This window comes from Tenrec ecaudatus, chromosome 8 (assembly GCF_050624435.1).
Source record: "Tenrec ecaudatus isolate mTenEca1 chromosome 8, mTenEca1.hap1, whole genome shotgun sequence".
In the NCBI taxonomy this organism is placed as follows: Eukaryota; Metazoa; Chordata; class Mammalia; order Afrosoricida; family Tenrecidae; genus Tenrec; species Tenrec ecaudatus.
The window spans coordinates 143,004,000-143,030,705 of record NC_134537.1 but is presented as its reverse complement, the minus strand read 5'-3'; the positions used below and the strand labels follow the sequence as shown (position 1 = coordinate 143,030,705).

The window sequence follows — 26,706 nt, the reverse complement described above, 5'->3', positions numbered from 1 at the left end:
CAACCTTCCTGCAGGCAACAGGCTTAGATGCCTCCTAAAGCACCCACCACCCTCGCCTCCCATCCGTGTTAAGCCGCGTGATATCTTATTCATTTGTGTCTACACTGAAGTTCTCCAAGTACTTCCACTGAGATGTTGCATCTGATTCCTTCTGAGCCCCAAAGTGTTTTGAGATGAGGGGACCTGGTTTGATCAGCTGGATCTCCTGCTCTAGACCTCCACCCAGTTTTGGCTCTACTGGACGTCTCTAACCCAGTTTCCGTTGACCTATCAGAAGGGACTTTAAGATGCCCCACCACCACCACCACCCACTCTGCAGAGTGAGGCAGTAAGATTGAACTGGGACAAGGATCCTGAATTCTAGTCCTAACTCTGTGGGTGACCCCAGCCTGGGTCCTGCCCCTCTCTGAGCCTCAGTGGATCCACAGATGAAATGAGTGATTTGAGCTACTAATCTCCACACCTCTGGATGGATGGCTTCAGAGGCCCCTGCCCCCAGGCCCCTAGAGCCACCCCAGGGCATCCCATTGGGCCCCGTGGGGAGCAGCCTCTTCCATGGGGATGGGCTGGCCGGAGGGAGCTGGCCAGGGAGGCAGGCTGGCTCTGGGCCAGGCTATGTCTGCAAACACTGACCTTGGCTGCCACAGGGATTTTCCATGACACCAGCACCCTCCCCCTCCGCTCCCCCCAATCACATGTGGGCCTGAGGCTGGTGAGGGATGGGAGCATTGGGGGCTGTCCCACACCAGAGACCCCCCAGACCTGAGTGAGAGGGGTGACTGTGGACAGGGGGCAGCTAAGGGAACGAGAGCAGTGGGCCCCCTGTGGGAAAGCTTTGGAGGGAAGGGGGAAGATGGGGTCCTGCTGGCAGGAGGAAGAGCAAGGAGGGGAGAGGGGGTGAGGGGAAGGAAGAGAGGCCTTGAAGGGGCAGGACGGGCGGAGGGAGGGAGGGAGGGTGTGTGCTTCAAAGCTGCCCTTCCTCTAGCTCTGGCCTGCTAGGGGATGGAATCCAGGCCCGGCTCTCTCCCCACCTCCATAATCCTGGTGGTGGCCCAGGCCCGGCAGGGGGGTTGGCCAGCCTGTCTGGCTGCGTGTCGGCGGAGCAGGCTAGGGAACTTCTAGGGTCTTGAGGCTAACCTCATGGTGATGGAGCCTGGGGGCCACAGGGAGCAAAGTGATGGGCCGCCCCCACCTCACCCCACATACATACCCCTTTCTCTCTGGCACCATGGACTTCTTCAGCCTCAACATCAAGGGCCTCCTCCGGTGGTTGACTTGGAAGCATTTTCGGAGCAGCTGCTCCAATCAGACTCCAGGCGGTTCACAGAGCCCCTCTGTGGACATGGGTGTGCAGACCCAGAGCTGCGAGCTGTGGCGAGGCCCAGAGGGAAGCCCCTCCAGCTGCTGAGAAGGATCTGGAAAGGTGATGTCCATGCTGGGTCCTCAGGTGTAGAAAGGAGGGCACCTGCTCTCTGCCCACTTCCACGGGCCGGGCAGCCGCCTCCCACGCTCTCCCAAGGCCTTGGGCTCACTGCCAACCTCTTTCTGCCTCATCTCCTTTCACACACCAATTAGGTTCCCAGGGAGCCTCCGGTCCCACTTCCCAGCTCCACACAGCTGACATCCCCAGATGAATGGGACAACTCCTCCTCTGGGCCTGGATCCCTGAGGAAGCCCTGGAACCAGGCTGCATTCTGGGTTAGGGTTTCTCCCCAGTTCCAGCTTGGCAGCATCTTGAGTTCCCCACCTTCCGGACTTCTCAGGAAACATCTTCTCCCTCTTGCTGTGGGCCACCATCCGCCGTGTGTCCACCTGCTTCCATTAGACAGCTCAGTCTGCAGGGAAACAGGTTGCAGCCCCCCATGGAGAGGGTTGTGTGTTTGTAAGCCACAAGAGGCTGGAGATACCCAGATAGGAGAGAGCAGGGAATCTCCAAGTCAGATGCCTGCAAGGACAGTGGAGGTTCTTGCTGCTGCTGAAGACGAACCCTGTTCTAAGGGACACTTGTGGAGTGGAACGCACTGTGTGAGGAAAGTGTTTGGTGGCTGTGTTAGTCCGGGTTGAAACAAATTCATAGAGAAACAAATTCATAAAGACGCATGTGTGTGTAAGAAAAAGCTTTATATACAAGAGTGGTTGAACATGAAGAAAGTATCTCAGCTCAGTCCAGATCAAGTCCGTAAGTCTGATATTAGTTGATGCCAATCAATATGTCTGATACCAATCTATAAAGTCCTCACCAGACTCAAATAACACATACAGTGACATCAAATGCGGGATGACCACAGGCCAGTAGGCAGTCTTGTGGATCCAGTGGCATTGTAAGCATCTCAGCAGTGGCAGGAGTCTCCACATGGCTTCTCCGGCTCCAGAGGTCTGGCTCCATCAGCCTCTCTCCATGTGTCTTCTCCACAGGGATGTCTCACAGGGAGTGAGCCTGTGGCCCACCTCCAGTGAGCTATTTATCTCCTTAGTGCCTCCAAATGAGGTCATCAAGCTACTACCTGATTGACAGGCTAGACTCTACCCCTTCGCTCTGAATCCTCAAATTGACACCAGATTATGTAGCTACCACAGTGGCCAAGTAAGAACAGTTAACACGAGGTCCTGACAATTTTAATGGACCTCACTCGTTAACATGTGGGTAAGCTCTAAGAAAGCCTGTGTGATGCAGCATACCCTCATGTTAATGGAGGTCAAAAAATTAAATGACCTATTGTATTGAGCAGATATACTGCACAAGATCAATTCCAAGAACAATATGTCACTTTGAGGACTAAGGGGCGCCCACCCCAAGCCATGGTATTTTTCAATCGCCTCCTATGCATGTGAAAGTTGGACACTGATTATGGAAGACCGGAGAACAGATGCATTTGACTTCTGCTGCCGGCAAAGAATACTGAAATGTACCTTGGACTGCCAGAAGAACAAACAAATCTGTCTTGGAATAAGGATAACCAGAGTGCTCCTTAGAAGCAAGGCTAGCCAGACTTCCTCTCACGTAGTCAGGCTATGTTATGAAGAGGGGCCAGTCCCTTGAGACGACATCCTACTTGGCAGAGTAGAGGGTCAGCATAGCAGGAGATGACCTCCATGCGATGGAGTGATACATCTAGCTGCAACAATGGGCTCAAACGTAACAAGTTGTGGAGATGGCACGGAACCTGTCGACATTTTGTTCAGGGGTGCCTGAGTCCACCCTGTGTCCGAACTGGCTCTGAGGCGCCTAGCCGTAATTAAGAAGCTGTCTTTTCCTCATCCAACTTAGTAACAGTCGTGAAAATGGTGTCCCAGGGAATGAAGCGTGAGAAACGCTGGCCGCAGACCACTGGCACTGAAAGCGCCTGTGTGGTCGTCGTCGCTATGAGATGCTGCTGAGTCTGTGCTCTCAGCTACCCTGCTACGTTCAACAGAACGACGGACCACTGCCGTGGACGACACTGTTGGTGTATCTTATTGAGCGTCTTCTACTTGTTTGCCGATCCTCCCTTTCGATAATCTTCGTCAACGCCGTAATTCAAGTGCACGCATTCTTCTGCACTCTTTCCCATCATTGCCCAGCTGCCCAGGATGCAGGCTCCTCGCCAGTCCGCAAAGTCGCTTCGTTGCCTTTTAACACTTTAAAAAGATCCTGTGCAGACTTACCCAGTGCAATACATCATGCGATGTCTTGAGTGCTACTTCTGTGGGTGTCGATTGTGGAGACACGATTAGAACGAAATGTCTGGCAACTTGTCTCCATTTCTCCTGATGTTGCCTACGGGTCCAGTTGTGCGAGGATCCGTTCTTTCTCGATGTGGAGCGACTGGAGAGGCTGTCCACTCTTGTGACCTGCCGGAGCAAAGTCATCATCATCCGGTGCCACTGAGTTGGTCTCCACTCACGGCAACCCCATGGCACGGAAGAACAAAACCCTGCCTGGCACTGAGCCATCCTCAGAACTGTGGGCACGGTTCAGTCCCTTGTTGCAGCCACTGTGTCAGTCCATCTCCTGACGCATTGTCACTGACCGTCAGCTTTACCAAGCCTGATGGCCTTCTCCAGGGACTGCTCTCTCCTAATGACATGCCCTCAGTAACCGAGACAAAGCCTCACTACCCTTGCTTCCAAGGAGCATGCTGGCTGTACTTCTTCCCAGACAGATGTGTTTGTTCTTCTGGAAATCTATGGTATGTTTCATATTCTTTGCCAGCATCATCATTCCAATGCATCGATTTTTCATGGCTCTTCCATCTTCATCGTCTGACTTTCCCATGCCTAGGAGATCAACGAAGATCTGCCTGGAGCAGATGCACCTTAGTCCTTAGTCACCTCTTTGCGTTTTCACGCTTTATGAAGGGGTCCTGGACAGCAGAGCTGCCCGATGCACGAGGTCATTTGATTTGACTGCTGTTGCCATGTGCACCGATTGTGGACCCAAGTAAAATGAAATCCTTCATACCTTCAGCCTTTCCTCCATTTAGCGTGATGTTGTCCATCGGTCCAGTTGTGAGGATTTGGGCTTTCATTATGCGGAAGAGTAATCCATACACAAGGCTCCAGTCTTTGATCCTCATTAGCGGGGCTTCAAGGCCCCGTTGCTTTCAGCGAGCGTACTGAAGATGGTTAATAGACCTTTCTCCAATCCAGATGCCACATTCCTCTTCCGATAATCCAGCTTCTCAGATTATTTGCTCAGTGTGCAGACTGAATAATTATGTTGAAATGGTACAATCCTCACATACACCATGCCTGGTTCTCAACCTTGAAGGATCTCCTTGTCTTTGTTTGTATGACTGCCTCTTGGTCTATGGACAGTTTCTTCATGAAAATAACAATGAAAAATGCACTGCCATCGAGTCGATTCTGACTCCTACCAACACAATAGGCCAGGGTAGAACTGCCCCCTGTAGATTTCTGAGGTTTTCCATCTTTACAGGAGCAAAGAAAACCTCATCATTCTCCAGAGGAGTGTCTGATGGTTTTGAACTGCTGACCCTGTGGTTAGCAGGCCAACATGTAACCCGTTATGACACCACCGCTCCTGAACACAAATAAATGTTCTGGAATTTTTCCTCTTTCGAATGTTATCCATAGTTTAGTAAGATCGACATAGTCAAATGTCTTTGCATAGTCAATAAAATACTGATTAACATCTTTCTGGTGGTCTATACTTAAAGCTAAGATCCATTGGGTGTTAACAATGATATCCTACATTCCACATCCTCTTCCAAAATCAGTTTCGATCACTGATAATTCCCTGTAGATGTAGCACTTGGGAGATAATTTTAAAATTATCATCAGCAAAACATTACTTGCATGTTATGTTAATGATATTGTTCAATAATTTCTGCATTCAGTTGGGGCACCGTTCTTTGGAATGAGCACAAATGTGCATCTCTTCCAGGCCGTTGGTCAGGTAGCAGTCTTCCAAATTTCTCGGCGTAGACTAATAAGTGATTCCATGACAGCTTCGGTTTGTTAAAACAATTCGATTGGTTTTCTCTGTTTTCCTGGAACTCTGTTTGTCAATAATGCTTTCAAGGCAGTTTGTATTTTTCCTTCATTACTATCAGTTCTTGATCTCCTCGAAAATGGTTAAACATTAACCAAGTTTTTTGGTACAGTGACTCTGTGTCTCTTCTTGGTCCCCTTGATACGTCCTGTATTATCCAATATCTTGCCGTTATCATCCTGAGGCTTGAATTTCTGGGCCACCTTTTGAAATCTTCTGTTTCGGTCTTTGACATAATTTCTTCTATGCACTCTAGCTACTCCACATTTTTTTTTCACACTGATACATTTATTTTTAAAAAATACAGACTAATGGCTCTGTGGTCAGATATCATTGTGGTTCTGTGCTGACTTTCACAAAATATAACTAACTGTCATGGACTCTTCACAACTACATTCTGGACAAAAACAAAAAGGTCCACAGAGATGGCGGTCAAGACAGACCTGCTGCAGACACTGGTGATGAATACTTGCTGGAAAATGAAGTTTGACAAGATGTAATAATAATAACATCAACATTCACGGAAGGCGGAGTATCAGAGGCAAAAGGGTGTGATACCACAAGAAATCTTTTCACATTACCCAATTAATTTTATATAATCAGTCAGTCACCAGAAAAGAAAAAAAAAAACTTGTTCTTGTCAAGCAGAGTTTTTAAGTCCATTCAATCAGAGTCTGGTATATCTTCCAGGGTCTATTCATTTGCAGCTAGGAAGACTGGAACCAGGTTCTTCACATCACATATTCTCAGGCGATGCCAAGTCTTCATATACGCTCCAATTTCTTTAAGATAAATGGAGTGACTCGCAGCAGGGCCACGTAAATAAGGAAGTTCTGTATGGAGGAGACCACGTCCTCGCGCATCTTCCGTTTCACCTCCTCGGGGTCCAGCTTCGGCGCGAGGCCCTCGGTCCGAAGCATCGTGGCTGGGCTTCAGGGACTCCTCGCTAGGGATCTAGGTGTTTCTCGGATTGCCGCCTCGCCGCTACTCTACATTTAAGAGCAAGCTCCAGTCGCTTCTGCCATGCATCTCGGTCTTTTCTTTCTTTACTGGCTTTTCCAGGACCTTTTGCTTTCTCCATACATGATGTTCTTGATGTCATCCCAAGCTTGAAGTCATCCATGTTCAAGGTCTCAAATCTTATCATTGAGACGGTCTCTGAATCCAGGTGAGACTCTCTCGATGCTTCACGTTGGCTCTCATGCACTTGTTTTCATTTTCTTTCGTTTTGACCTGAACTTGTGGGTAAGTAATGGTCTGAGCTTCTCCGTCATCTTCCCACGGGTGTGGTCAGTCTGAATCTCGTGTATTCACTGTGGTCCACATGAGTCAAACATTTATGTTGTTGGGGGAAAGTAGCATTTTCAATGGCATTTCATTGGTCTTACAAAATTATAACATATCATCTCTAGTGTAATTTCTGTCACTGAGGCCATATTTTCCAAGAATCTATCCTTCTTGTTTCCAACTTTTGCCTTTCAATGGCCAGTAATTATTTAAGTACCTTGATTGTATGCTTAATCAATTTCTGGTGACAGAAGTTGGTAAAAATCTTCACTTCCTTCATCTCTAACGAGTGGTTCATGGGTCGATTTGGATAATACTCACATGAACCGATCTTCCTGGTAGTTGTTTGGATATTATCTCTTCACTGATAGCTCTGCACTTCAGGATAGATCTCGAAATGTCCTTTTTGACTTAGGAATGTGCAGTGCCATTCCTCCCCAGTTTTCCACTCTGCATAGTAAGCCATGTGACTGTCTAATCCCAAAGGGCCAATACCAGTCAGCTGACTAATGCCTCGAATGTGTATCTCAACCATTCCATTTCACTTTTGATGGCTTCTAATTGTCACAGACTTATGCTTTGTACAGTCTATGTTCAGAGTATTAGTGGATCTTTCCAACTAGTTCTTCTCGGTCTGCACCATGTACATCAGCAGGTGACGGTCCCAAAAGCTTTTCTCCGTCCGCATCATGACAGTCAACTCGACTTGGAGGAGGCGGCTCTTCCTCAGTCGGATTTTGAGTGCCTTCCAACCTGATGGTCTCATCTTAATGATCTGTTGCTATTTATCATTGTTACTCACTGACCAATTTTCTTAGAAGTAAATGGCCTGGTCTTTCCTCCTAGTTTGTCTTAGGCTGGCAGTTCCACTGAAATCTACCCACCATGGGTGACCTGATGGCATCTGAACCCCTGGTGGCTTAGTTTCCATCATCAGTAACATACCAGCCACCACAGTACAATAAACAGGATCACAGTGGAATCATCATAATAATGAATCATTATTGAGCTGTACGTAGTAAGCATTTTAAGTCTATTAAGTCGTAAAGTCCTCATAGTAACTGTCTGAAGTAAATATCTCATTATTCCAATTTTACCAATGAGAATACTGAGGCCCAGAAAGTTAAGTAACTTGGCCAGGGTCCCAAAGCTATGTGGTTCCAGGGCTTCCATAACTCCTCCTAAACTCAAACACAAAAACAAAGATTCCTTATCTATTTTCAGTATTTCACAAAATGACAATAACTTAATTCAGTCTCATCAAATCAATTCTTTCATGCTAACTTGACTGGCAGATGTCCTCTTAACCATTGTTCTGGGAAAATAATTTAACTGTGGTTTGATCAATTAGACTATTAATTTGACAATTATCTATCTATTCAGTGCCCACATGGTGTAGTATCCACAGTGCTCTGATCAATAAATACATCACACTTAATAAAATCTTCCAAAATTTAGTCTCGATGAATGACTGGATGAATAGAGAAAATCATCAAAAATCTTCATAACAATAAAAAAAAGGTGGGGACTTCATCTCTTTTCCTGTCGCCCCATGTCTCAGTTGAGGACAACTGAGGCATAAAGAAGGGACTTGCTAAGCACAAATGGTCGTGGCCGAGGCTAGGTCAGACCCCCCAGGTCGCCTGCCTCCTGGCCTCATGCTCTTTCCTCCACCCAAGACTTCGGCCAGTGTTCTGCCCTTGTGGCCAGCAAGGCCAGGGGTAGGAGGTCAGGCGGGCACAGGAGGCCAGTGTGTGGCGGGCAGCCAAGTCTTGTCCCACCAAGGCCATCACTGAGGGCATAGAGTGGCCAGTGGTGCTTGCCTTAGCAGGCAACAAGCCATGTGGACAGAATGACCAGGCAGCGAGAAAGACAAGCCAAGAGATCCAGTCTCTCAGTTCCTTGGTGATTCTAGAAAGAACGGAAAAGAACTGAGGCCCAGAGGCCCCAGCTTCCCCTCACCCCACCCCCACGGCCAGCGTGTCCAACCACAGCTGTTATCTTCCCTTGCAGCTTCCTGGGGTGAAGTCTGTCTCCAACCGGCTTCCAGAGTCATCTCTGTGAGATGCTCCTAAACTGCTGGGCCTGGGCTGAGTAAACAGCTCTATTGGCTCCCGCGGCCAGTGACAGAGCATTCATTTCAGACCCAGGGCATCCTGGGTTCCAGTACTGGCACTGCCATTCACCGGCTGAGTGGCCTTGAGGACACTCTCCTTCTTGGGCCTCCATTTCCTCATCTGCACGATGCAAACTCTTGGCCTAAGGGCCGTTTTGGTTCTGAGCATCCTGAAGCTGATGGTAGCTTCAGGGCAAGGCAGGAAGAGGAGCGAGGAAACAGCCAGCTCGGCCCGGAAGGCCTGGCCAGGACTCTGAGAGGCACTAGCTGGAGTCTAGGATCAGGGCACACATGCTGGCTGGTCAGCATGTATTATGAGAGGGACTCCCAGAGGACAGCAGCCTCTGTGTCAGTGGCACCCAAGGGCAGAGACAGGCAGCCTTGGGCAGCAGGGAGAACATGGGGGGAGGGGGGTGTTTGTACACCTTCCCCCCTCTCATTCTCATAAACTCCAATCTGATGTAGTCAAAGACCAGGAAGGCAGGGGGTCTGTGGGCAGGCAGGCAGGCCTTGCCAAATCCCCAATTACTTCCCAGGAGTTTCAGGGTCCCTTGGGAATGCCTCCATCCTAGCTGGCACCCTTCCTAGCTGGGCACTGACGTCAGCAGGTCCTCACAGCTCCCTTACCCCTTCACCCAATGACAAGGGGACAGAAGAAGGGGCAGGGCATGCTGACCTAGAAACATCTGCCTCCCCAGGCTTCCCACTTCCCCTGCCTCTTCTGCAACCTGCAATGCAGAGCAGGCCGTGGTGAGGCTCTCCTCGCCACATCAGCTTCCTCTGCTGGCCACCCTTCCCGGGCTCACCAATCGGCTGCAGTGCATCAGGGTGAGTGCCGAGTTAGAGAGTCCGAGGCTGACACCCAGACCTGTTGTCATGTGCCCTGCATGACCCTGGTTGGCTCCCGAGATGTCTCCAGGACCCCACCTGTAAAATGAAATCGTAATCCTGACCCCGTGGAAATTTTGTGAAGATTAAGCTGAAGACAGAGCTAATAGCATGCAAAATCGTGATTAAACCTGTGGGTGAGGTAGAAAGTTAAGGGCAGACAGTGGAGTATCTGAGCCCAAGAATAAGGTCTGTCTGGGCAGTGGCTGCCCTCGATAGAGCCACGCCGTGAGGGCCGGGGCTGGCTCTGCTCCTGACAGGAGCCTTCCGTGAAGCCTGGATGTGTCACTTCTAAAGTCACTGAGTTCAGCAAAAATGCAGGGGACAGACGAAGTTGTCACTGCCAACTGGGAGGTAGGGAAGTGTGAGAACCCTGAAGCTGGGCCTGAGGGACCCAGGGGCTGGGAGAGCAGGGCAGGAGGGTGTGTGAGGAAAGCCCTGTGGATGTGAGGGGGAGGGCGGTGCACCCCATGTGGTGGCCGAGGGGCCCTACCAAAGAAGAGGGATTCTCCCACTGATTTGTTACACCTTGAAGCAGGGGGTTGGGGGAGCAGGGCCTAGGTGTGTGGCCTGCTACGGGCAGTGATGCCAGAGGCCCTACGTTTTTCTAAGAGGTACATCTGGGAGAAGTCACAGCCTATAAAGGACTGCGGGACAAGGTGGCAGTGGAGAAGAGAAGGGGTCCTTCGCCCCACTGGTGGGAGGAGGCTGCCTAACTCCATGGAGACCACCCCAGTACCAGGACTGCATTCTCAGGGCAACCCTCCCCTTTGCGACCCCAGCGCTTCTGCTGCTACTGAGCAGATGCGGGCGCTGCAGCACCTTCTCAGCCGTCTTTCCCTGGCTCGCAGCAGCAGCTCTGGCAGACAGCCAGGATGAGGAGGGATCGCTCTCAAACACCCCCACCCCAGTGCAGGACAGGCCAGGAAAATGGGGCCCAGAGTGCAGGCTAGGCCAGGGACAAGGCCCAGAGAAGGAGAGGGACTTCCAGCCAGTCCGTGGACAAGCTGGGGTCAAGGCTATACCCAACTCCCTGTCCAGCCACAGTACCATGCCCTCTCCTAGCCAGTGCAGTGTGGCCCCGGGGGACAGGGAAGGACAGGATGAGCGGCGGCCCTGGCTCCAGGCTTTCCCAGCTGTCCAGGTGAGTTGTGGTCTGGCTGCCTGGGCTGAGCTGGCAGGCACAATCTGTTCTCACCCCTCTGGGGTGTGGATGAGCCAGGCAGGGTGGCTGAACAGCTGAACAGCAAGAGGTGGCAGAGTCCCCAGCCCCACCCTGTGGTCGGGACCAGGGAGCCTGTTCCAAGGGCAGTTTTGCAACTGCGCGCGCGCACACACATGCACACACCCAGCAGCTGTCCCCAGACCTCTCTGAGCTTTAAGGCTGAAACAGCAGAGAAGCCAGTGTCACTGGAAATGCTCCCACGACGAGGTGCTCTGTTGGAAGTGGGAAGGAAATCCGGCACGTTACTCACTGCCAAGTCCAAGGAGCTGCTAGTGAGCTCACAGTCCGAGCGAAGTGTACCCCGCACAGGATCTGACTTCCTCCTCCCCAAAGCCCTGTGGAGCTGGTGCTATGTATTAGCCCCATTTTACAGACGAAGCAACTAAGTCTCAGAGAGGCTTTTAAATAAAAAATTGGCTAGTCCACGGTCCTCCGGTGGCGAACTCTGAGCCAGCAGCAACGTGCACGGTACAATCTGCCATGCCCTTCACTCACACATTTTTGGGGTCCCTTGGCATGGCTGATCATGTGGGGGTGCAAGCCATAGAGGAGCACATGGGCCACAGTGCCCCTCCCCAACTTGAAGGCAGTGTTTGTCTATTTGTATGCTTGTAGAGGGCATGGGTGGGGGGTGATATTGGTGCTGAGCACACTGTGTCTCACTCAAATCAGGCTGAGATCACTCAGGGCTATGAGAAACCCAGGAAGGCTGCCTGGAAGAAGCAGCATCAGGCTATGCTTTGATACGAAGAAAACGGGGGAAAGGTTGCCTGAGTTGTCTTGTTCTCCTTCTTATTAACCAAAGTACTAAGTATCTCAACTGCAGGGTGGTGACAGGAGCAGGGTTAGTACACCTCAGGATGCAAATGAGGACACAAGAGCTCAGCGAGGGAGAGTAACTCTCTCAAGGTCATGCAGCCATGAGTGACAGGGCCAGAGCTCCTGAGTTCCCATCAAGGTCTTCCTCCGACCAGCGTGACAAGCAGAATTGCAGGCTAAAGGCCATTTAGTGGCTGGCTCAGAGGGAGGTTTTGCTGCAGCCTGGCTCCTGGTTCAGTGTGGGCTGGTGGGTCATAGGGGGGTGAGGGGGACAGAGTATCTGACAGGTGGGAGTCACACAAATCAAAGGATGCCAGGTTTCTGGGATAACCACATCCCCATGGGGCAGACCTCAATTTGGGGCCAGGCAAAGGTAAGTCTAGGAACTCAGGACCCGGGGTGTTACTCACATACTTGGAAGAGGGAGAACGGGGCATTGTCTCCCTTCTCCTAGTCAGGCACCAATGGGCAAGCCACCCTACGGCCAACTGCCAACTATGCCCCATCAGCTCTGGGCGGCAGCAGAGAAATTGAGGAGCCATCCGGGTCTCACTTTCTCTCCCTCCATACTGACCCACAGGAAGTTGGCCACCCACCTCCCTGCACCGCACAACACCCAGGCAGCTCCATAAACTGAGGCCCAGAAAGGACCAAGAATCTGTCCAAAGTCCACAGGCACAGGACAATAACCCATGTCCCTAGCTGATAAGCCAGTCTCCCACAATCCCCTGGGCTTCTAGCTGAAGTCTCCAGCAGCCAAGAGTCTGTCTGTTCACTGCATAGACCTGTACGCAACATGGTCCAGTCTTTGAAGCCAGACAGACAGACCCCAGTCCAAGGCAGACTACTCGACTCCAAGGCAAACAAGCTCACTAGCATGGAGTAGATCCTGCTTCACAGCAAACTCTCCCTGCGAGTTGCTGAAACAGATTCTTTTCCAAAGTAGAAAATCCCATTTTCCTCTCGCAGAACGATGGTTTTCAAATAGCAGCCTAATACATAACCCCTAGCCGCCCAGGCTCCTGGGGCCTGGCTCCTAGGCCTTAGGAGAGTGACTCTGCCTCCCAAGCCTTTTTTTTAAGCAAAAGATTAGAAATTCATTGGAGCCCATACGGGAAACCCTAGAGGGGCCCAGCATACCCTACTGTGTAGGCATGCCCAGGCAAAGGGTCACACCATTCACTGTACCCCTGAGCAGAGCCCCAAAGGCCCAGACTGGCTGGGAGTGGGGGCGCCCAAGCCCTTCTTTGCTCTCTTCCTCCTGCCCTCCCTCCCCGCCGCCCTCCTTTGGTCTCCCGGACCTTAGAGAACTGTCACAAGGGTGAAGAAGAAAGGATCAGCAGAGGGGCTAGCAGCACTTGGCTTGAGGACCTACCTACCATCTATTGTCATCCCTGCGGCTAGCAAGTGACCAGAATCTGAGCGCAGGGCGGGCGAGGAGAGAGAAGCGAGCCTCCAGGTGCTCGAGCGAGCGCGGGAGTCGCGGGAAGGGAAGGGCGGCCCAACGCACGCACGGCCTGAGCTTTCTTTCCTCTTTGCCCCACCCCCACCCCAGGCTACGGCCACGCGGCGCCCAGCACGGATGGCGGCAAGGTGTTCTGCATGTTCTACGCGCTGCTGGGCATCCCGCTGACGCTCGTCATGTTCCAGAGCCTGGGCGAGCGCATCAACACCTTCGTGAAGTACCTGTTGCACCGCACCAAGAAGGGGCTGGGCATGCGGCGCGCCGACGTGTCCATGGCCAACATGGTGCTCATCGGCTTCTTCTCGTGCATCAGCACGCTGTGCATCGGCGCCGCCGCCTTCTCCTACTACGAGCACTGGACCTTCTTCCAGGCCTACTACTACTGCTTCATCACGCTCACCACCATCGGCTTCGGCGACTACGTGGCGCTGCAGAAGGACCAGGCGCTGCAGACGCAGCCGCAGTACGTGGCCTTCAGCTTCGTCTACATCCTCACGGGCCTCACGGTCATCGGCGCCTTCCTCAACCTCGTGGTGCTGCGCTTCATGACCATGAACGCCGAGGACGAGAAGCGCGACGCCGAGCACCGCGCGCTGCTCACGCGCAACGGGCAGGCGGGCGGCGGCGCGGGCGCGGGCGGCGCGGGCGGCGGGGGCGCGGGCGGGAGCGCGCACACCACGGACACCGCCTCTTCGTGCGCGCTGGCCGCCGGCGCCGGCGGGGGCGGGGGCGGGGGCGGCGGCTTCCGCAACGTGTACGCGGAGGTGCTGCACTTCCAGTCCATGTGCTCGTGCCTGTGGTACAAGAGCCGGGAGAAGCTGCAGTACTCCATCCCCATGATCATCCCGAGGGACCTCTCCACGTCCGACACGTGCGTGGAGCAGAGCCACTCGTCGCCCGGGGGAGGCGGCCGCTACAGCGACACCCCCTCGCACCGCTGCCTCTGCAGCGCCGCGCCGCGCTCCGCCATCAGCTCCGTGTCCACGGGCCTGCACAGTCTGTCCACCTTCCGCGGCCTCATGAAGCGCCGGAGCTCCGTGTGACCCACCGGTCCCCACCCCCACCCCGGGCCTGGCACGCAGGGAGCGTCGCTGGGTCGCGCTGGGACAACACCCCCCCGCCCCACCCCCGGGACTCTTGCCCTCCTCAGAGAGGCCTGCCCCGCAGCCTTGGGCCCCAAGGGGCGGGCCCTGACCACCACCATCACCACCACCACCCCTATCTCCAACTGTGCCTGCTAGCACCAGCAGGCAGGAACCTGGGCTCTGAGGGACCCCTGCGCCCCCATCCCCACGCTGCAGATTCTGAGAAATGTGAAACTTTGGGGGCCAGGGGTCAGGAAGGCAGAAACTGGGAGCATCCCCTAACGCTTGGAAAAGCTAAGGGGCTCCCCAGTCCTCAGAGGCCCTGCTGGTCCCCAGACACCCCAACCTCCGGAGTGGGGCTTCATGTTCTGTGTACATTTGCATCTCTATTTATAACTCTGTCCTGCCAGGTCTCCCACCTCCCCTTGGCCCTCCAAGCCAGGGTGTCTTTGTCCAGGTCAACCCCTCGATCCCACACCCCCTCCCCATAACCCCGCTGTTGTCTCTTACCCTCCCACTCACTTCTGTGTTGGTTTTGCATGGCTTTGCAGTGTAGAAACCTATCAGTGCTTTTGAAGCTAGCCCCCAGAGGGCAGGACTGACACCGGGAAGGACAGACAGGTGCAGGAAGGAGGAAAGCAGAGAGCAGAGGAGTCAGTAGCTTCCCAGGCTGCGGGGTGGCCCAAGTTGTGAGAGGTTAACTGACCTCCAGTTAACCATCTCATGAGGGAGGGGTGGGGTGGGTCAACCTTGAGGAGCTGCCTGCCCTCGGAGTCTAGAACAGACTTACCCTTTAGGGCCATTGCTAAGAGCCCCCATCTCCTACAAGGAGTGATTGAGTCTTTGAAAACCCTCTCCTGGCTGCACGTCCCTTTGGGACTTACAACAGCCCCCCACCCCCCGTTAGACTAACAGAGGAATGGGTCTCATTCCCATGCTACAGATAAGAACCCTGAAGCCCAGACGGGCGGAGGGATCTGTCCGAGGTGACGGACAGACGGAAGGCAACAGAGAGCAAAAGTCCGGGCTGCATCTTCCCAGTGTAAGTGCTCTTGAGAGCACAACTCCTGCCGTGCCCACCACTGGGCAGTGGGCAGGCACTCAAGTCTTAAACCAGAACCAGAGGCCCAAGATCAGAGGTCCTGCCTGGTCTATTCTTGGCCCCAATGAATCCCTAAGACAAGACAGGCCCTTGTCTCGCAAAAGAAAGGCCAAGATTTAGGGCTCCCAGAGTCTGGGAATTGGGCTGAAACAGCCAAGAGAGCTGACAGGCATATCCTGTTATTGAGTCACCTCAACTCATAGGGACCACGTGTGACACAGAACGAAGGTATTCTGGACTGTACTCTTTATAAAAGCAGATCACAAATCTCTCCCCCCAAGAGTCCCGGGGGTGGGGGACGGGATTCGATGCCCTGTTGTTTGTCATTGTAAAGTGCCATCAAGTCAGTTCTGACTCATCGTGACAATAGAACCAAACACTGCCCAGTCCTGCACCATCCTCACACTTGTTGCTATGTTTGAGCCTGTTGTTGTGGCCGCCCTGTCCAACCACCCTCCTGGGGTTTTAATCCTGGCCCCACGGCCATCGTTGGTGCCTGTGTCCCGAGAACCTAGAGAGCTAACCTGCTGCGGCAGCAAAGAGCACCCCCTCCCTGGTGGGGGCCTTGGACCTAGTGTGCCCACAGCTCGAACCAACCTACAAAGCCGAAATCCCAGGGAGAGACTCGACACCCTAAGCTCCATGGTCAAGACCCATCTGCACTGGCACAGTGACTCAGGAGAGCACCCAGAGGGAGTGGGCGTGGGGCCTCTCCTCCCACCACCCTGTCTTCCCACGCTGTCCCATGGCAGCTCCTCAGCACTGCCCAGCAAGGGAAAGGACCTCTGGGGTCCACGTGATCAGTCTCAAGCCCCGCCTAGTCATTGCCCCTAGCCGCTGGCAGCCCAGAAGAAAGAAAGGTCTGGCTGACCTGTGTGGATGTCCAGTGTCAGGGTCGGGGAGCTGGCTGGCCAAGAAAAGTGGGGCTCAGGAGGAGGGGGTGGAGTACCCTGTCTATGTATGTTGGCGGGAGGGCTATGCTAACTGCTCCTGTCCTCTGTGTGGCCCTGCCCTCGAGGGGTCCTGTCCAGCCAGTCCCGAGGGAGCCTCAACCAAAGTCGCTGCGGGAGAGGTGAGGAGGGAGAGGGGACGGGCCTGGGTGCCAAGGAGGGAATGGCGAAGGGCCTGGGTTTTACCTAGGGAAACGGAAGGCAAAGCCGCTTTCCCTCCTCCCCTCCCCAGCCCCTGCAGGCAGCCTTTCTGCTTCCCCAATGCCTTATGCCTGGGCACACTGCCACAGAATATGCAATATGTGGGGGTGACGAGCCCCCACCCCCACACTCACACCCTGGGCAGCCCCCGGATTCCAAGGGCTGTGGCTGCCACAGCCGCCCCTCAGCTCCTCCTGCCTATCTGTCTTCACACCGAGAACGTCGCCTAATAAATACTGTCTATGGAGACCAGGCTCGGGCTCCAGCTGCCTCTGTCACCGCACACCCTGGATCGGCGTCCACAATGGTGGCACTCCGGGTCTTGGGCTTTGGCGGGGTCTGAGCTTCCCTTCTGCAGTACCGTGGGGCAGGCCATCAGCGCGCAGAAACCTTGGAAACACCTCCCCACCCCCCACCCCTTCTGATCCCTCCTTGTCAGTGAGTGAGCTGAGGCTCAGGCCACAGGGAATGAGCCCGGGCTGATTGCTGAGCGGCACCCCCCTCGTCCGGGCCACTCCTGCCCTCACACAGCCTACGGAGTGGACCGGACACATACACACCCCCAACTTGGCAGGGCCTGCCTCCTTCCCAGCCAGGAGTCGGGGTGCCCTTCTCCTCCCGGCACAGAAAGGTCATCTTCTAAGGGGGCAGGTCAGCAAATATCTTTCTTCAGGGCACATTGTCCTCTGAGTCTGAAATGACACCTCTGACCTGGGGACAAGGCTGACCTGGTCAGTCGGTCTGAGCCCTGCCCAACAGCCACAGAGTCAGCTGCCCCTTGGCTTCCGGATTTCACTGAATACACTGAATACATTTGGCACTGTGGCCCCACCTTCAGCTCTCTGTCCGCCTGCCTGAATAGCTATGACTCGTGAAATAGTACATAGCCCTTTTCCATGCAGTGCGCACTGTCATTTTCTACATGGCTGTATTTTTTAAATCAATTTCTGGTGGTTATGTGTTTGGGCTGCAAACTGAAAGTCAGGAGTTCGAAAACATCAGCTGCTTCATGGGAGAACAAAGGGGCTTTCCACTCCATAAAGGGTTACAACCTGGAAACCCACTGGGGCAGTTCCCCCCTGCCCTGTAGAGTCGCTAGGAGTGGGGAACAGCTGAACAGCAGGGAGGGAGGGAGGTGTGCAGACTGACATACACTAGAGCAGCGGTTCTTAACCCGTGGGTCACGACCCCTTTGGGGATCAAACGATCCTTTCACAGGGGTCTCCCGATTCATCACAGTAGCAAAATGACAGTGATGAAGTAGCAATGAAAATAATTTTATGGTTGGGGGGGTCACCACCACATGAGGAACTGTATTAAAGGGTCGCGGCATGAGGAAGGCTGAGAACCACTGCCCTAGAGGGATAACGGGCAGTCCTCGCCCATCTCTCCATCACTCTCATGTCCAATTGAAGAGGGCAGAGAGAACGCTTCTTTCGGGGAGTGCAGACTGCAAAGCCATGGCACACGCACGTCCCCCAAGGGCCAGGACCCAGCCAACCTGTGGTCCTGTGGTTCTCACCTCCCTTCATCCCTCAGGGGTTCCTTGGCTCACCCATCCTGAGGCCACCTCATCCGAAGCTGGAGCCCACTGCCCAGCAGCCCGGCTGCCTTGGTCTCTCTTAGAACCACCAAATGAATGCAGCCACCGCAGAAACCGTTTCATTTCCAAGGTCCACCATGGTCGGGACACGGTGACTGTTCCCATCTTAAAGCAGTCCTTTCAGGACGTAACCCTGCCAGCCTTTGCCAGCCTTTCTTCATCGCCTGGGCAAAATGATCACAAACAGAACTGGAAGTCCCACAGGCTGTGTTCATCCCGGTCTTCCTGGGGGGCGGGGATGAGGGGTGAGGATGGGGATAGGGACAGCCTTGAACGGCAGCCCAGCCCCTGCCCAGCGCTCCTAAGAGCTCAGCATCGCCCGAGGTCCTAGAGTCAAGTAACGCTTTTCCACCCTGCACACTTCCACACAGCGCCCGACCGAGGTCACCCGCAATGAAAGACACAGACACAAGCAAAAACAGAAATAGAAACACGGAACCGCAGCGAGCGAGCAAGCGAGCGTGTGGGGTGAAACCTACCCAGAACCAGGGCTGACATGGCAAGTAGGCACTGAGTATCACGTGGCAACAGAAGTCTGCCCGGAGCCACGAGCTGTCCCAGCCACTGCTCCCCAAACCTGGCCCTGCATACCCTTCAGGGAAAATCATTCCTTGGTCTAGTGCATTTGGAGCTTCACGGAGCCCCTGAGCTTAGAGAGGGTTCTGAAGGGGCCTGCCGCAGACCACTGTCCATCTTTGCTCACTCAGCACGGCTCGGCCACGCAGCCCCCACGCCAGCCTCTGCATGCGCAGGGCATCCTTGCAGGGCTTGGGTTCCACCGCACCAGGACACACACACTTTGGGAAATGCTGATCCCTGGCACGCTCCTTGTCTGATGAAGAGAGAAGCCAGATCCCTCCCTCCCGCGTTCAATTATGAACGGAGTTTAGTGCTTCTGTGATGGAAGACCATAATAATGCAAAATACTTCTTCGCGGCAAAGAGTGGCTGCTGAAGCCTAGGCTGAGAGCAGCTGGCTTGCCTGCAAGCAGGCAGAGTTGGCAGCTGAGCTGGGATTTGAACCCAGGTCTGGTGGCTCTGAAGCAGATGTTCTTACCCGCATCGCAGAGCACTGCCTCGGGGATGTCCCATGTCTCCTGCACAGGTTGGGTAAAAGTTACCTAGCTAATAATCACAGGCTCACTTCTTATACAGAACTGGAACCTTAAAATATCACCTTTCCAACGTGACAGAATTCCCTGGAGCTAAGAAATCCGATGCACCCCAGGTCCACTTACTCCCATACCTGGGACCACTTGTCTCTCTCTACAGTCTCAGCCTGCTCCCCTCCCTGAGGCCTGCCCCACTCCTTGAGTTGCCTCCCTTCAACTTCAGCCAAGAAACCGAGAGCGGGACTGGGTTAACCAGATCCAGGGAAAGATGTCTTCCTGATTGATGATGTGTTACCAGAGGAAAGAGTAACTGTCCACAGTGGCCCCATGACCCCCTACCCCAGGGCACACCTCATCATCGCCAATGGGCAACAAGAAGCTAGTGCCCTCCCATGCCCCAAACCCAAAGCTGGGAGAAGGTTCAAAGGCTAAAGGATTCTGTATCCTCAGTGGGCCCTGAATGCCCGCCCCTGGCCCAGCTGAGCAGGAGCTGTGACATTTTGGAACCCACAGGCCTTGGGCACTTCCGTAACCTTTCGTCAAAGATTATGATGAAATCTATGTGCATGTGCGCACTCACTCCTTTAGATCATGAGCCAGCTCTCTCTCTCTCTCTCTCTCTCTCTCTCTCTCTCTCTCTTTCTCTTTCTCTCTCTCTCAGAAGAAGAAATTTGGTTTGCAGAAAGGAAGTGGTTTGCTCAAGGTCGTAAAGCAAGATAATGGTGTAGCCAAGGTTAGTATTCAGATATCCTAACTTTCTACCACCCTCCTCAACCACATGCACAGAGAGGGAGAGAGGGAGAGAGAGAGAAGGCCCGACCTTCTCTGACTCTGCTCTCAGAAGAAAGTGGTTAAACTCTGGAGTTGAGTCATTCTGAGACTGGAAATTTCCCACATCCACATCTGGACAAACCGGGAGACTCATCTACCACCACCCGCCCCTCAGCCTCCCTGTTTGCCATCAGAGGGCCATGAGGGGTGGGAGTGGGGACAGGCGCAGCACTTACAGGCAGGGCCTGTGGTGGGGTGGACCTCTGTGATCCCCTCTGGCCAGTGAGCCACCAAGAATCCACATGGACAGCGTTTTCCAATTACAAAGCTGTTTGACAAGTAGGAGGAGCCCTGGTGGTGTAGTGGTGACGTGTGGGGCTGCTAACCGCAAGGTCAGCTGTTCAAAACCACCAGTGGCTCCACAGGAAAAAAACAGGCTTCTTACCCCCACAAAGAATTACAGCATCAGAAACTCACAGGGACAGTTCTACACTGTCCTTCAGGGTCGCTGTGAGTCAGCATCCACTTGATGGCTGTGAGTTTGGGATGGAGGCAAAGATTAATAGCCCCTCTTCTACAGGTTACAGAACTGAGGTTTAAAGAGACCCAAGGGCCTTAGAAGGTGGGCTTTTCCACATCCAGTTCTCCATCTGAAGCCCTGGCAGCACAGGGCATTCCCTTGGGGCATGATATTTGGGATCTCAGGGCCAACTCCCCTGGGCCAACAAGTGTCCCTGCTCATGCGCCTCCCAGCTTTCTGGGCTGGACCCGATAGGTTGGAGATTCCCCCAGTGGACATGGTGCACAGGACCCATTAGCAGAAGGGGACAAAGGGTCATCAACAACAACACATGCCCTGGGCCACCTCTGCCCAAAGTCCTAGGCTTCGGACAGAGAACAACCAATAGGCAGCTCATGGCCCTTGCCCTTCCCCAGGAAGACAAGGTGGAGGAAACCAGGTCTCTGGGTGAAAAGCTCGTGCGTCCCACACAGACCAGCTGCCCGGAACAGCACTCTTTCCCCATCCTGTTCCTTAGAGGAGGGGAATGTGACCAGGTCCCTCCGGACTGTGGGATCTTCTAGTCTGACTACCAGGTGGGAGTGCAGGAAGGAGGCCCACATCCCTGAGTGGCTCTGGGGGCAGCAGAGGTGCCGCTGGGCAGGAACGTTGGCATGGACTGTGTTGTATTCTGTCTATACCTCTGGTCCTTGGCCCTAATTCGTCGTGAAAACTCTCATCATCAGGAGGGATCCTGTCCATGAGAAAAGGCTGTCAGGGCATTCTGGCTGCCTCGACAAGCTTGCCAGCAGCTTCCCTCTAACAGTAAAGGAGACGCTGAGGGAGAAAAGACGCACTCAATATTGAGCACCTACTCCGAGCCGCACCCTTGGCAGATCTCAAAGCTGGAAGGCAGGCGCTATCACCTTCGTCTTGGGAGAAAAGTAATGCGCGGAGTGCGTGGGGTGTCTGAGGCAGCACCGCCTGCACAGCCCTGACCTGGACACACACCACCCCCTCTCTGAGACAGTCCTTCCCCTCCTCTGCCAGCTGGAGTCGTCCCTCCTTCGCGGGCACTGCTCTCCACCGTTCATGATGGCGGCCCGCATGGACTGGCGCCTCTGCGTCTTCTGCCGTTGAAATGCCTCCCTTCTCCTGAGCAGCTTCCATTTGCCTGGCCCTCGTAGCTTGCTGTACTACACGGAGCCCAACCAGGCCAGCACGGGTGCCCTCCCCTGTCTTGCTGTGGATGCCATGCTCCCATTCATGCAGCCTAGGAGTGAGTGCCCCTAGGAGTCCTGGCAGTGTAGTGGTGAAGGACTGGGCTCTGATCTGAAGTTGGTAGTTCAAAACCACCAGCCACTTCCACTAGAGAAAGACAGGGCTTTCTACTCCCATAAAGGTTACCCTCTTGGAAACCAATGGAGTCGGCTCTACCCCGCCCTACAGGGTCGCCATGAGTCGGCACCGACCCAAGGACGGTGAGAGTGGGGCCCCGGATTTCTAGGTGGTCTGCTTCCCATGGCGCCTGCCACCCCCAGCCCCCCAATCCAGAAGGTACCATGTGCACGACTGTGGCAGGCAATGTGGGTAATCTAATCAGAGGCCATCCCTACTCCTCATTGACCAAGGGTGGACTCTTTATCAGTAATTCCCCAAGCCCAAGCCAGTTATAGTGGCCTCAAGCATCTTTCTAAAGAGTGCACTAGGTTAGGATACGAGATGCATTGAGTACGCAGGGTCTCCAGGAAGAACGCATCCTCATTGCTTTACCTGCACTTGTCTGTGGTAGCTACGTGTGATGTTTGGGGCTGTGGCAACTCTCTTGTGATCATGAGGAGGTGACTGTGGGTCCTGAGGATGGTAGAGGGGAGGAATGGGAAAGCTCAGAACCCCTGACCTCAGGACATGGGAGAAGACAGACCCAGGTGACTTTTCCCTTGCCAGGAGATGAAAGACCCGCAGCTCATGGGCTGCTGTGGCAGGGTTATCGAGCAGCCTGGACCTAGTGGACCACGAGAAGAGATGATGTTGTTCTTCTCTTCCGTCACTGCCTTTCAGCAACGCTAGGTTGAATCTCCTGTTCTGGTCACTTAGGTAACCACAAGGGCCCATCCCCAAGCTCTCTGGTCGCTCGTGGGTGTAAGGAGATGCAGTTCATCTCAGTTTGGCTTCATATTTCTGTCTCAAATTTATTTTCATGTTAATTTTCTTCCTCGCCCAGAATAGACCAGACCTAACCTGATGGACTTGGATAGGGGAGGAGACGCCTTTTCCCACCACCACTTGCTATTTCTGGCTGTTCCAGGGAAGGGGCAGAGACAGGGGGTGGCTAAGAAGACAATGGAAGCGCCAGCTCCTGGTGCCGGCTCTTGGGGCACCCATGTGGGGTATGGGCATCTCTCCATGGTCCTGCTCCACAGGGGGGCACAACCCAGTGCCCCCACAGCTTCAACCTCAGAGGGGCCCCCACAATTTCCTGATACTCCCCCGTTGGCCCTGAAGCCAGTCCTCGTGGGTGGAATACTGCAAAACTGCGACCCTCCAGTGTCTGCTGGGGCCCCGAGACACACACACCCTAACCCCACTGAACAGTGGGATGCAGACAGCCCTGGTGACCGCCATCACATCGTCCCAGTCTCTGTGACCTTTGGGCATAGTGAGCAGGGCAGCTGGCTCATTGCAAAGTTAAACCATCTTACCAGGGGCCAAGATGCCATCTCCTCTTCAAGCAGCTCCTAAGAGTGATTCCCTGGGAACCAGCCACCCCAGCTTGGATCAGCTGGGCCCTAGGAGGAAGCCAAACTCCCCCAAGCTGACCACTCACAAGCAGAGTGACCTCCACTGACCCCTCTCCCCTTCTGATGCCCTCCTGACTTAGCTGACTCCTCCAGAGTCCAGCACAGCTCTTGGTCCTTGTGGAAACTCCAGGGGCAGGAGAACAAGCTGGTGGCTGTGTCACATCTTTCAAGCCTGGCCTCTCAGGGGCTGACACCAAGCAGTGGGCTTGCAGTCACAGTGTGTGTGTGTGTGTGTGTGTGTGTGTGTGTGTGTGTGTGTGTGTGTGGCGGGGAAGCACACTTCTCAATGCCGTTTCCTGGGGTTGGTTCCAGGTTCCAGATGTGGCAGTGGCTGGCCCCATCACTGGCCAATCAGTCTATCCACACTCCCCCTACCCCACCCCCGAGCTCCACATCACCCACAGACTTGCAAGGCTGGCTTCCGTGCTGTTGATGAAAACCCTGGAAGAAGACGGTGCCAAACAGAGGACCATGGGTTCAGGCTGACATTTTCTCTGGCATGCTCTGGGTGAGCCATTGCTGGCCCTGGCCGCTCACCACGTCCCTTTATCTGAGCTCTGAAATGGTCTGCCTAATCGCTGCTCACAGGTGGCTCGGCTCCAGTCACTTTAGCACAGCTCCCAGAGCCTCGGGGATGTCAGGGTCTAGGGCTGGGGATTAGAACTTGCTGAAAATAGCAAGTGTTTCTTCGCCAGGCTCGATGTCTGCCCCCTCCTCAGCCCTCACCACCGTTACCACCTTGTTTGGGCTTCTTCACTTAGCTCTGCCCTGCCCACAGCCCCATCCCCAGCTCCTGAGCCGAATTCTGCTCCTGCCTCACCACCTTCCCAACTCTGACTAAGCACCTCTCTGGAGGCTCTGACGGAGAGAGCGGGAGGGCAGGCGCTGAGCCTCACGATAGCCCCCAGAGGTCTGCCCCAGGAGACTGTCCATGCCAAGAGTCTCCAGGGAGCAAAATAATGGGTCTTTTGCAACTACTATGGCGTAGTGGTTATACCTTGGACTACTGACTGTAAGGTCAGTGGTTCAAAACCACCAGCTGCACCAAGGGGGAGAGATGAGGCTTTCTACTCCCACAAAGAGTTGCAGCCTTGGAAACGCACAGGGGCAGTTCTACCCTGTCGGAATTGCCTCGATGGCAATGAGTCTGGTCTTGGGTTTGGTAAGTATTCAGCTAGTGGCCAAAAGATTGGCAGTTTCAGTCTACCTAGCGGTCCCTCAGAAGAAAGGCCTGGTGATCTACATTGAAAATGTTCCAGAGCCCAGCTCTAGGCTGAAACACGTGAGGTCACCGTGAGTCGGCATGGACTCCGGAGCTGCTTGGGGGGTTACTAGTTCACATCCACCAGACTCTGAGCTGGGTGTGGTAGACTCCGCCCAGCCACCCTGCAGAAGCAGACGGGGTAGCTGCACCTCATGGAGGAAGAAACTGAAGATAAGGAGGTCTGTCACCTGCCTGCGGTGACCAGACAGTAAGGGACAGAGGTCTTCCACCCCCGACCATTCCACCCTCTGGCCCAAAGCCACTTTGGTGGGTGGGAAATGTCATCCTTCAGCTCCAGACTGAGTGACTGGGGACTAATCTCCCCCCGATCTGGCACCGCAGAGGTGACATCAATGAGCAGTCGCCCTGCACCCTCTGTCCTCCATGGTGAATAGATGAGCAGCCCCCTCTGAGGTCTAAGTAGGACGGTGCTGAGGCTGCTGGGAGCTTGTGGGAAGGTCCATCAGCCACCCACCACTGGGAGCAGTGTGTGCCAACCTGGTACCACCCAGGGCAGGCACAATCTCAGGTGGGCTGTTCCCTGAGGTATGGGCTCCCCATGCCCAGGTGTGGTCAGGCACATTAGGGGCTCATACATGGGGCTGCCACCCAACTACAGCTGCGAGGGAGGCTTGGGCAGCGAGATGCCCGGAGACCCTGCCCGTGGCCGCTGGGTCGTCACACTCCCTGCCTTTGTGGGGGCATCGGGGAGAGGGCAGGGCATGGGTATCGTGCTAACAGAGAAACACAGCAATGGCAGATGTCGGAGGTCCCCTTAGTCCAATCCTTCATGTTTTAGAAGAGAAAACGGAGACTCCGATAGGGGAGGGGACACGCACGAGGCAGAGTGGTGACAAAGCCAGGCCTGCAGACTCCCTGACAGAGCTCTGTCCACCTTCAAACAGGCTGCATTGGTCCAGGGGCCAGTTTGACCAGCCACTGACAAGAAGCACCCCCAGTGTCCCTCAGCAGGTAGATGGACAGACCGGGGTGTGCATCTGAACCGCGGGGTATATTCCGCAACACGGCCTCTGTCCTGAGCGCACGAGGAAAGGAAAGAGCAGAGGCCACGGGCAGCTCCATGACGAACTTCAGAACAGTTGTGTCAAGGGACAGCAGCGCCAGAAAGAACACATGCTCTCCGACCCCATTTCCCTAAAACACTAGAAAATACAAACTAGTCTTGAGAGAGAGCCCACTGACCTGGGGTGCTCTGGGCAGGAGCTCAGCCCGGAGGGGTGGGCAGAAGAAAGGGTGGGCCCACGGATTTGCTCATTTCTCCATTGTCATAATGGTTCTCCGGGTCTTCACAGAGACCGGCACTTCCCCAGCTTAGTATGAAATCCGAATGATACTTATTGAATGCTCCCGTGTGTTCTGTCCTGCCTGTCCAATTTACATCCATAAAACGGTGTACGGAAACAAGCTGCAGAAGCCTTGAACGTAGCTCCGGGTGAGCTGAATGCTCTCACCACATCGTCTCTGTCCTGGTGACCGGGGGAGGGGAGTATGGCCTCACACTTCCAGCCCAAAGGTCAGTAAGGAGGCCACCAAGGTGGCCCCACAATGCCGGCTGGGGCAAGGTAACCAGAGGTGTCAAGGTCACCCACATCCTGCGGAGCTGGTGTAGGCATGACACATGCTGCCCCATACCATGCAGCCCCATGGGCTGTGGCGGGCCCTGAAATGGCCAGGCACGAAGAAAAGAACAGGAAACACTAACAGGAAACTCGGTGTCTCTGACTTGTGACGCTGGGCCGCCAGGGCCCTAGGAGCCTGTGCAAAGTGCCCAGAATCCAGACAGCAGCACGTCTCTGGTTTCAGCCCACCTGTTCTCAGGGGGTCCTGTGTCGGTTAAGGCACCCTGGTGGCATAGTAGCTCTGCAGGTCAATGGTTCAAAACTACCAGCTGATCCTCGGGAGAAAGGAAAGCTTTCCCCTGCTGTAGAGCGTCACCGGCTCGGAAATCCACAGGGGCGGTTCTCCTGTCCGGTAGGTTCACTGTGAGTCAGAATTGACCCTGGG

The 26,706-nt window shown here is 54.3% G+C and overlaps 2 protein-coding genes across 2 annotated transcripts in view; one reads left to right on the top strand and one right to left on the bottom strand.

Moving 5' to 3' along the window:
- KCNK3 (potassium two pore domain channel subfamily K member 3) overlaps positions 1-14,337 on the top strand; it is a 44,622-nt gene extending 30,285 nt beyond the window's left edge. The window contains exon 2 of the mRNA XM_075555804.1: positions 13,385-14,337. Within this exon, the coding sequence (XP_075411919.1) occupies positions 13,385-14,337 (953 nt within the window). The remainder of the gene's footprint in view (positions 1-13,384) is intronic.
- LOC142454514 (mitochondrial import receptor subunit TOM5 homolog) lies at positions 5,818-6,414 on the bottom strand. The gene has a single exon (XM_075555803.1). It carries the CDS (start codon positions 6,412-6,414, stop codon positions 6,259-6,261), a length of 156 nt encoding a protein of 51 aa, XP_075411918.1. The 3' UTR covers positions 5,818-6,258.
- Positions 14,338-26,706: the final 12,369 nt, after the last annotated feature.